Below are 11,026 nucleotides of genomic sequence, written 5' to 3'. Positions count from 1 at the left end.
TGTTTTCTATTGAATTCCTATATTGCAAGTAGGACATTTTTATCTTCCCATCATATTCTGCGAAATGATATAAAGAGATCAAAAGATAAAGTTTGGGAAGAACTGCTGGCACCATCGTTGAGAGGGCACATCAACTGCTTGATGAATTGAGCTGGCAGGAAGGGGGCACGCTCCTTAATCTCTGAAGTCTGTCAGTGGACTACGCAGCACGATGCTGTAGTGTGATCTTGTTCAGTCAAGAGTATTGTAGTGCTATCTATCTATGTAACAACTTCACCTTTTCCAGGTCTAAAATATACCCACTCACTTCTTTCAGGGCTCGATAGAACTTTGTGAAGTGACCGATACGTGCATGGATCCAAATTCTTTGAACCTTGATCGTATACAAGCAATTGCCTGTTTTTTTGGACAAAGGAAGATTTTATTCCGAGCTTGTATGGAAAACTTAGATCAAAGATGCAGCTGCCTTTCAGATTGTTAGATAGCGAGACACAGTATGACATCTTCGAGTTTGCCGCATTGTCCGGTTGTTAGAACTAGCAGCAATCAAAACAGCTATAGTCAAGTGCAGATTCTTCTGCTGTATATACTGGACAAGCAAGATAACCTTATTACATACGCACTTTACGTTTGTACCCGGGCTCCAACGATCATAATAGGTAAAATTTACGGTACACTTGAATAATTATGGACCATCCATCTTATTATATTACAATGTGGGCAGAATTAACGAAGGTGACCGATTACCTCTCAGAGATAATAGGTCATCATATTTATTATATTTAATTTTATAATTTTCTTTTGGAAGATAGCTAATCAGCATTAATTAGCATCATATTTTGCGGGACTGTTACCGGACGTACATTCATATTTTGGATACGGCAACGAACCAACGCCGGATTTTGTTCCTAACAGCCGGCAACAAATCAAGTTGATATTTCTGGCACAAAGTTTTGATACAAATCAAGTTAGACACGTCATCACGTTAGCAGTAACAGCAGCTATTGCATGCCTACTGTCACAGGAATGTTTAGCATATGTTTTACTTGGCTAGACTTAAAACATACAGGCACTACTGTAAATATGCTTCAACCGGACACAGGCTCACGTGTCAATAACTGTTAATGCATTTGCAGTTACTGCAGAGGATTCCCGCAGACTTTAGCCAGGGTAAACTTTTTTTAGTTTTTATGCAGACATGTGTTCAGATTTTGGACGGTACACCATAAATAACATACCCTCCTGTCTCGCTATTGAGTTAAAATCCCTTTCTCCTGCAAAGCAAGTATATCCTGTTCTACTGACTAGTAAATGACATCAGATTTACTCCAAACATCGATTTAAAACATTATTATTTGAAAAAAGCAATCTGATTTGAAACTGCAAATTTTCACTCACTTTGCACATTTTCACTCATGGCTAACAGAAGGAAAGAACAAAAACACGTCTGGCAGAGTGAGCGAACTGCAAGATTGAAATGAACTTCAGACTGTGAAGCTAAGGCATATGATACTAGAATCACCAAAAGGATCATATCTAGCTATTAATTGCACAATAACAACCGCGGAATGGAGATGAATGCTTACAAATTGGCTCGGACAACAGCAGGCGGTGAAGGTGACGGCCGGGGAGTTGGAGGGCGCCACAGGCCTGTCGGGCATGTGGAGCAGGCACTGCCAATGGCGATCGGTGGCACGACTGACGCAGGGCGCTGGAGTGGCCGTCAGGGGAGCGACGCGGGCATCCCTGTGAGGGCGGCGCGACTGACGGCAGCCGCTGGGGTGGCCGTCGAGGGAGCGGCGCGGGCTCGATGGCGAAGCCGGGGACCGGCGCGGGAAGCAATGGCGAGTCCATTCGAGCAAGCCTCTGCCACCGATTCCAGAGCTCTCCACCTTCGGATGAAATCCCATCTAGTTTTCCCCTTTGATTTGAGGAACGAAGCGGACGAAGATCGGGGAGCCTGTTTCGATCTCCCGTGATTTGGGGAACCGCCTGGGAAGGGAAGGGGATCGATGGAGACCGAGGTCAAAAGGTGTACCGTAACCGGACCCTGAGATGTTTTTGTCACTGATCACGCAGATGGATGCAAACAGAGGCCAAGAAAATCGATGCAGTACACTGATTTGGACAAACGAATGACCTAGTTGTCTGAATTTTACGACTAAGGTTCTGGTTGTTTTAACTTTGAATTTTAAAAAGTTGCTTTTAAAAACTGAAATTAAAATAAATAGTTAGATTTTACAATTCACTTTTCAAAATCTAGTCCCTTTTTTTATCATAATCTATAATTTGTGTCTAACCAGCTTTTTGCAGATCGTGATTTTAGAAAAAATAAAAATACATACACAAGTATCATGTAATTACCCATCAATACCATTATATTCCCCGAATCTTTTTTCTTTGAACCTTCTATTCCAATCTCTCACTGGCTCACATCTATTTCCCAATATCCCACACCCCGTCTGCAGCCCTCCACCAGCGCTCGCCCTCCAGGCCTCCATCAGTGCCGCACCTCCAGCGCCCGCCTTCTAGCCCTCCTGCCGACGCCGCACCTGCAGCCCTCCAGCCAGCAGGAGGGCTCCAGCCGTCGCCCACCGTACAACCCTCCGCCCCTCCTACTGGAGCCCGCCCTCCGCCCCTCCCGCTGGCGCCCGCCCTCCACACCTCCCGCCAGCCCCCGCCCTCCAGCCCGCCAGCCAACGTCACACGTACAGCCAACGCCGCACCTTCTGCCAGCTGTCGCCCTCCAGCCCTCTAGCCGCCCCTTACGTACAAACGGCGTTGCACCTCCAGCTACTGCTCACCTCCAGCCGATGCCCGCATCTCCAGTGAGGTAATCTCCAAATATTCTTCAGCCGGCTGAGCGTGAGATGATTACTCCATAGTAGCAACATGTCGTTTTTGTCAAATGTGCTTTAGTGGCCAGACGTTCTTTAAACTTTAGCCAAAATCTATGTGACGGCTGAGCCAAATGTTATTTAGACTTTGTCTATGGCCAAATGTTCTTTAGACTTTAGCTAAAATCTATTTGTGCTTCCAGATATATGAAGCTACCTTTTGTCCATATTGAACTGGTGCGATGCAATGCTCCCTCCAGGGACAGTTTAATTTAGTTTATAAGCCATTAGTGAATATATAGGTGACTTTGACGGAGGTTTACCTTTGTTGTTGCTAGGTGACCAGACTCAGTTCATGACATGAGGGTGTTCAATGATACACTACGCAAATATGGTAATAAATTTTCACATCCTTCACAAGATATAGTTACACATTAGCTTGTTGTCATCTCATTTACCACATTGTCACAACTGTCGCTAATATTACATATTTTTTCAGGAAAATACTATCTTGTTGTCTCGGGTTATCCCAACCGAGTGTGTTTTCTTGCTCTATACAAAGGGGAGAAGTATCATTTACTGGAATTTTGATAGGACCCACATCCTAGTGGTAAAAAGGAAATATTTAACCATCTACATTCATCTCTGCATAATGTGATCTAACGATCATTTGGTGTTTTGAAAATGAAATGGAGAATATTATTGGACTTGCCGAGTTATCCTATAGTTAAGCAAACAAAAATAATTATTACATGCGTGACTCTTCACAACTTCATTCGAGATAGTGCTTTGAGAGATTAAAATTTTGACATGTGTGATCAAGATGAAAACTACATTCCAAATGTCGGCCAACAGTCTTCTTCTCAAGAAAGTGGAAGCAATGCATTAGGAGATGAAGATGGAGACATGAATACATTTCGTGATAATATTGCTAATGCTTTGTTTTATATGAGAGGGTAGATTGACGATCCATGTTGTAATAATTGCTATTTTATATGGTTTTTATTACTTTTGTGTTTATTTAGAATCTCAAAAGAACTCCGCCAACAATATGATCTCAACGTGCATGCATAACCACTTTAATATACAATGAAACAAAATATACTATACTCAAAATATACAATAAAAGAAAATCTTAAATAGACATTACTATACACTTACAAAAACTAAAGATATTACGGACATTACGTAACCAAAGTAAACATTTAATCCATCCCAGAATCTAGATGCCAAACAACCCTTAACTTTTAGAATCCAGCTTTTTAAAATCTAGAATTAAAATCTGATTTCTAGAATCCAAAGTTAAAATAAATAGGACTTAAATAGCATCACAAGGATGGCAAAAGGCCATTCTGAAAAACCATCGAAAGCTACTTGTAGTCAGCATCGGACAAACGTTCAGCTAGTAACGGACTAACTACTACAGTAGCTTGCTAAATCCATGCTCATACGTACAGCTATCAATACGACTACCATTAATACTTAGTTATATGGGCAGAAAAGGTTTGCTTTCCTCTAGGTTTTTTAATAACGGAATAAAATTTTAGCCCCCACCCCCCTCCTAGCGGCAGATGCAGAAAAATTACTCTCTTCCTCTTCTTCTATCTCTTTCTCTACTTTTTTCTCTCTCTTTTCTTCTCTATCTCCCTTGTTCATGACAAAATAATTGTTACGAGAGAGAGGACTTAGGAAGCTTTTATTGGCTGCGAAGCAGTATGGCTCCCTTGAATCCGCCACTGTCTGCAGTCTGCACCTGTGCTTTCCTTTAGGTGAGACGACAGCGTCAGAAAGGAACCTTCAGCAAACAAACCAACCACGGCGTCAATGTCTAAACCCGTTGTTCGCTCACTAATTAAGTCTTCAACCACCACGTAGAAAGAACCAAAAGGAGAAAAGAAATCTAATCGAGTTCTGAATAATGGCTTGATTAGCTCATCATCTGTAGTGTGCAAGGCAAGGTTTTTCAGTTAGTGGGCCGAGCACGGCCTCCCATCTCCATCCCATTTCCTCTTGAAGCCAATTTAAATACTGCACCATCAACTGCTCATTTATATTATTATTCACGATTAGTGCAGGATTATAATTTAATCTGCGATCAGATCAGAGCTCCCAGCTCACACTCTCATAACAATCTCGTGTTCCCTGACACAATACGGCTACAACCTCGCAGGGCCATGTATCCTCAATTAACTCAAATTACATAGCCTAATTGCATGACCACATGAACTTAAGCGGAATTCGATGAGTCTAACATTGATCAGGAGATGCCATCAGCTTAATGTCTTGACGGATTGATGTAGAGCTGCGACAGGATACCATACTTCGACGAAGCCAATCCGCAGATGTAGTCGGTGCGCGTCAATGGGCGTCGGAGCAGCCGCCGGCAATTCACCGGTGACGTCCTTCGGGCCGTCATAGCGCCTTCTTAAATCGGGTTTAGGGTTTCTGAGCTATCAGGTGAGAGTGAGTGAGTGACCACAACGTGAAGGTGTGGGATTCTATCCCCTTCGAATCCGGTCTAGGCAGTTAGCCCAGCCGAGATCACAACAAACAGGCCAGACCAGCAACCGGCAACCGGCAGCTTAGCACTGCACCGGCCGGATCCTGCATTCCAGCCTAGCCACAAGCCAGAGCATCGCTGCTTATAAAGTCCCAACTCCCAAGCCTGCTTCTGAGATGTACTGGGTTCGAGCATTGCAAGCTTGTTGCCAGGCTTAAGGCCCCGAGTTTTCGAGCGGATTATATTGTTTCCTGCGTTGCAGGTAGCCACTGAAGGGTGCCTTTCGCGCATATATGGATTCCAAGAAGCTCGCGCTCCGGCCGATCTCCACCAAGAAAGTCGATGGCAGCTTTGGCGGCAAGGCGGCGGTGGCGAGGGAGCGGTCGAGCCTGGCGAACGCGTCGTTCCGGGTGTACTACAGCCTGCGCGCCGGCGCCGTGCCGTTCCTGTGGGAGTCCAAGCCCGGCACGCCCAAGAGCGGCGCCGGCGCCACGGCCGCCGTCTCACCAGCCGAGATGTCAAGCACCACTGCTGAACTACTGCCACCGATATCGCCGCCGCCGTCATACCAGTCGTCCCAGCTGAAGGGCAGGAGGAGGTGCCGGCCGAGGTCGTCCTGGCCGGCGGCCGGCGTCCTGAGGGCGCTACTCGGGGTGCTCGGCCTCAGGAAGAGCCACCGCCGGTCGCATGGCCCGCCCACCTCGGATCTTTGAGGTGACGACTGCATTGTTCTACATGGCTTTGGACATGAAGATTAATTTCTTGTGCTCTCACAAAAAAAAAGTTGCTGTGGAATTATTATTATTATTTTTGCTTTTGCGACAGCATAAGCAGAAAAGTTACTTATTGATGTAATTAGCATGTAAATTAAGGGGTAATTAGCTCCGTACTTAACTTTTGCCTTGGTTTTTTGAAATCGTCGGTAGCGGAGCTGCGTTAGCATGGATTTTTAATTTTTCGGAATTTGCAACAATGTATGTTTATTTTGAAAATTTATAGATCCATGGGAATGCAACTCTACGTGTCTTTACACACTTATAATCTAACTCAGTGGTCCAACTCTCTCACTTGATATTTATCCCTCTATTGATTTTTTATCTATTTTATAATTTTTTTACTCGTAAATAAACGGGTTGAACCAGCGATATCTCTATGTGGCACGCCAGCGTGGATATGGCTATTACATATGCCCTATTGAACGGGCTGTTGGGCCACTATTTGAGAAAAAGGCCAGCTCAGGTGCCGAGCCCAACACGAATCCGGGTGCTCGAAACGATAAAATCGTGGCAAATTGGCCGTGGAGCCTGGAGGCAAGTCACTTGGACGCAGTCGCGTCCGGCCTCGAAGAAAACGAGGCGTAACCCCGAGCGCCGCTTTAGCCGCCGTTTCCGCTTCCGCATCTCTTGGCTCCGCCGATGGCCGGCGGCGACGAGGGGACGCCAGTGAACTTCCCCACGCGGAGGAAGGCCCGTCCCCCTCAAGGATCGGTACGTGCAGCGGTGTCCTAACCCTTCTCTTTTGGCAGGAAAACCGCCGCCTTTTCCCACTAATTTTCGGAACTGGGGCTAATAGGGGTCGCTGCGGCCCGCTTTCGATTGGTAGTGCAATAGAATGACAAGTTGCAACAATTTTGCGACATTGCGAGGTGCAGGGGGTTAGAGTTCGAGTCGAGGCCGGGTTAGTTCTGAGTTGGAATCTTGGGGTTTTGTCTAATTGAGTGGGAACCTAAGAATCGTCTCGGTGGCTTCGTAGGTGGTAAACCCACGGAAAAATTTGAAAACCTTGCCGTGTTCTTTTCTGAGCAATCAGCACCGTTGTTGTTGCTCTGGCTTCAAATTAGGATCTGAACAGGTGGTCCAGGAGGAACTGAATCTTCATGGATGTGTGTTTGTGCATTATGAGTTGTAGACTTGTAGCCTTGTAAATGGTAACAAGGTGGCATTGAAATATGGCAGTCATGTCTGACTACTACTAATTTTGAATTCGCGCTATGTTTCATATGGACCTTTGGATTCCTCTTTCATGCGCGGTTTCTAACACTCCAATTATCCTCTTAGGTTTATGAGAGGCCTTTGGAACGCCAAAAGGAGGGAGCATGCACATTATCTCCGTCAGTTAGCAACAACAAATCACCGCCACAATTGGTTGCACCGGTTCAACTACCGAAACCTCTGCACTCCATAAGCGGTCCATCTAGTTCTGGATCTGTGGGGTCTGATTCAGGAGCTGCCCCATTTGATATATGTATGCATGATAACAAATGCTCTGTCAAGTTAAATCGTTCTTTACTCGAGATCAACAGAGAGAAAAGACGAGAGAACATGCTTTCCAAAGATGTACCTCCACTGCAGCATTTGAGACCTGGGATGGTTCTGTTGAATAAATTCTTAAAGCCTAATGATCAGGTATGTATATGTTTACACATGTTGCTCTTTTTGTTATCGCAATTCAATCACTTAAGATCTGAGCTTAAACTCTTAGTACCTTATCTGATCATCAACATATATTTGTTTAAAAAAATAGTGCATTATCTTATCATCAACATAACTTGAAAATGTTGTTGTCCATGCTGTTTCCTATTCTCCGTTTTGGAAATTTGGGTGCATATGTTACTGCAGCTCGCATAATGTTTTTTCAGAATTCATATTTGCCATGAATGTACGTTTTCTCAATTATTTGATTTGATTGTTGTGCTACGCACTCGAATAAAGTGAATTCATATTTACTGTAGAAAGTATATATCTGACACTTCTTTTGTTGCACATATCAGGTTAAAATTGTCAAACTTTGCCAGCAGCTTGGTGTTGGTGCAGGAGGATTTTATAGACCTAGCTATAGAGATGGGGCTAAGTTAAATCTGTGGATGATGTGCTTAGGGATGAACTGGGATCCAGATTCACGCTCGTATGGGGATAAACGTCCATTTGATGGTGCTCAACCACCAAACATACCAGAAGAATTCAGGAAGTTCGTTCAAGATGCCATTCAAGCTTCCCATCAATTCTTGGAACAAGGTAGGGGAGCTGCCAATGCTGAGGAAGAACTTCCTCCGATGTCACCAGATATCTGCCTTGTTAACTTCTACAACAGTAGTGGGAGGTTAGGTCTTCATCAGGTACAAAAGAACCACTTTCTCAAATGATATGGTACAGATATCACTATCATAACGTTGCATTTCTTGCTGGGAGTAATCTAGTGAATGATCTCAACCCTTCTACTTCTCTCTTTTTTTAAATAGGAGGAAGTAAACTGATCCCTTCTAAACTAATTCAATAAACGCTCATTTTGGATGGGCATCTGTAGACAAGATAAAAGCAGCTGTAGTTGTGATGCTTTACTCGCGAAAGTTTCTTGGTCTTGAGCATTTTTAGTACAGTGTCCTTCATTCCAATGATCTGCAATTGAAATGCCATAGTGCAACCTTGCTTGGTGATTACTAATTGGACTGTACAATTGTGTTATTTAACAGGACAAAGATGAAACGAGAACCAGTCTTGTCAAGGGATTGCCTGTCGTTTCTTTTTCGTTAGGCGAAACTGCAGAATTCTTGTATGGTGATGTAAGAGACGTGGACAAGGTTTCAAAGGTTGATCTTGAATCTGGCGATGTTCTAATATTTGGTGGTACATCAAGGCTCATATTCCACGGGGTTTCCAACGTCAAACCCAAAACTGCACCGAAGTGGCTGACAGATGAGACAAGTCTTCGACCTGGGCGCCTGAATCTCACATTCAGGCAGTATTAGACAATTAGTACGCTCGTTCGGTGCCTCCTCGAAAGCTACTTACTATCTGTTGTTTTGCAGTATGTCTCCTTTGGCTATGCAAATAGATTCTGTGTAGTAACTATAAATCACGACTTCACTGCTACTCGCTTGAATGTTTGTTGCATGGTCAATCTTTTGCCTTCATCATGCAGGTGAATATATGGGAAGAGAGACCATTTTCAGACAATTCAGTCATGTTTACAGGCATCACTTGAAATACAGTAAAATTCTTACAACACAACAGAAACTAAAGCAAACTCTCCAACACTTACTCGAGGGATAATACTCGTGATATCTTTCTTGAAAAATTGCGGCAATTTCAAAATTCTATCTATGGTGATGCATCTCGTCCAGAATCACGGTTAGTGCCAGGATGAACGCACGGTCGACGCCTGGGTTGATTCTAGCAGTGTATGTGTGCCTCCCGAGTAGTGCGCCTCCCGCGGTGTTTTGGCGGGTGATCTGCATGACCAAAGGAGGCATCAAAAACCGTTGCTTGGTGAGCTCAAATCAAATCAAAATGCACGAAAAATAGCACGGTTTCAGAGCGCACAAAGATGCTGCTCGCCTGAGCAATGGCCGCGTCCGAGTTGCCAGTGCAGACGGTGCATGCGCCGTCGTAGTAGCTGCCCCGGATGACGAAGTCGGGCGCCTGCTCGCTGGCGTTGCCGGCCAGGAACACGTAGATCTTGGTCCTGACCTGGAACGCCGACGACCTCACCACGGTGAACAGCAGGTTCCTCCCGCTGGTGCTGTCCCCCCTGAACACCTCCCATCTAGTGCTCATGAAGAGGCCCGAATCCCGCATGGTGAGCACCGGGCGTCGCGCGGCTCCGTCGAGGAGGAGGGAGCGCCGCTGGAAGGCGAACACCGCGGCCTCCACCTGCATCACGGCGGCGCCGGTGACGTCCGTGACGGTGAAGTCACGCCCTGTCACGCTGATTATCTTGGTCACCGCGAACGCCGTGGCCTCCGGCGCGCAGAATCGCGCGTCCACCACCTGCGTCGCTGCTGGTTCCGGTGGTGCCGCCATCTTTCAATTCCTTTACCCTGATCAGCCTGGAACACGCGCAGTTACCACATATAACGACGAGGCGGACGACGTCGACGCCTCCGGTTTGACTCTGACGCGGACCGCAACGTCGGAGTTGGCCGCCGCCCGCCGCGGTCAGCCATCTTTGCACGGATCACGCGTCTAAAGATTAGCAACACGTCCACTTCACAACTTGTTTTCTTTTGAGACCTTCCACTTCTCCAATTCGACGGATTGTCGCCGTACCGCCCACAGACCATTTTATCAGTTTTTTTTTTGTTGCGAAACCATTTTATCAAGATATTTTATCCGATCATAAATACATGACATTTTAGATAATATCCCATTAAACCTATGAAATTTTGACTGCCATTAACTTTGAAGATATTTAGTTTGAAAACATGAAAATCATATGTATATATAAAGAAAGATTTGTCTTTAAAAAAATGCTTTTGTAACCTCATAAATTTATTAGACTTCATAAATATATTGTAATAGAAAAATTAGTCCAATGTAAATATTAGAGACCGTGATATATTCAAAACATCACGTATTTTTTACTGCAGTGAGTAACTCTGAAGAATAATCAACCACATGCTACTGAATCATTCCTGATTTATGTTTTCCCGGACTTCAATTTTATTTTTTAACACCATGCCAATTTAAAGTCTGGATGGTAAAAGTGAAAGTGGACTTACTAGACGGCAAATGGTACGATTGAAACTAAAGCTAACCTACAACCGTGTCTATTAGGCTGATTCGAGGCCTACTACTGTAGGGCCCGCCACTATAGACACGACGTAGACAACATGTGGCGACAGGTTGTACCTGCGCCGAGGCCATGACACGCGATGGCCCGGCAAGGTATGGAGGAAGAGGACGGCATGCGG

General features: G+C 45.0%; 3 protein-coding genes across 4 annotated transcripts; 2 read left to right on the top strand and 1 right to left on the bottom strand.

Moving 5' to 3' along the window:
* The first annotated feature begins 4,978 nt into the window (after window positions 1-4,978).
* LOC133914068 (uncharacterized) lies at window positions 4,979-6,235 on the top strand. The gene has a single exon (XM_062357226.1). It carries the CDS (start codon window positions 5,631-5,633, stop codon window positions 6,048-6,050), a length of 420 nt encoding a protein of 139 aa, XP_062213210.1. The 5' UTR covers window positions 4,979-5,630; the 3' UTR covers window positions 6,051-6,235.
* A 394-nt stretch (window positions 6,236-6,629) lies between these two features.
* Window positions 6,630-9,290, top strand: LOC133915154 (uncharacterized). Its single transcript, XM_062358192.1, has 4 exons — window positions 6,630-6,824; window positions 7,395-7,742; window positions 8,108-8,452; window positions 8,807-9,290. Exons 1-4 carry the CDS (start codon window positions 6,753-6,755, stop codon window positions 9,080-9,082), a joined length of 1,041 nt encoding a protein of 346 aa, XP_062214176.1. The 5' UTR covers window positions 6,630-6,752; the 3' UTR covers window positions 9,083-9,290.
* On the bottom strand, window positions 9,263-10,191 carry LOC133915155 (protein LURP-one-related 15-like). 2 transcript variants are annotated; one of them, XM_062358193.1, is made up of 2 exons: window positions 9,657-10,191; window positions 9,263-9,565 (listed from the first exon to the last, which is right to left on the bottom strand). In XM_062358193.1, exons 1-2 carry the CDS (start codon window positions 10,134-10,136, stop codon window positions 9,431-9,433), a joined length of 615 nt encoding a protein of 204 aa, XP_062214177.1. In that variant the 5' UTR covers window positions 10,137-10,191; the 3' UTR covers window positions 9,263-9,430. The 2 variants fall into 2 exon arrangements, with proteins under 2 accessions (XP_062214177.1, XP_062214178.1); XM_062358194.1 differs by having other exon boundaries at window positions 9,672-10,184.
* Between the last annotated feature and the right edge of the window lie 835 nt (window positions 10,192-11,026).

This window comes from Phragmites australis, chromosome 4 (genome assembly GCF_958298935.1).
Source record: "Phragmites australis chromosome 4, lpPhrAust1.1, whole genome shotgun sequence".
Lineage (NCBI taxonomy): Eukaryota > Viridiplantae > Streptophyta > Magnoliopsida > Poales > Poaceae > Phragmites > Phragmites australis.
The sequence above is the reverse complement of the archived record's forward strand: the minus strand, read 5'-3'. Positions and strand labels throughout refer to the sequence as shown.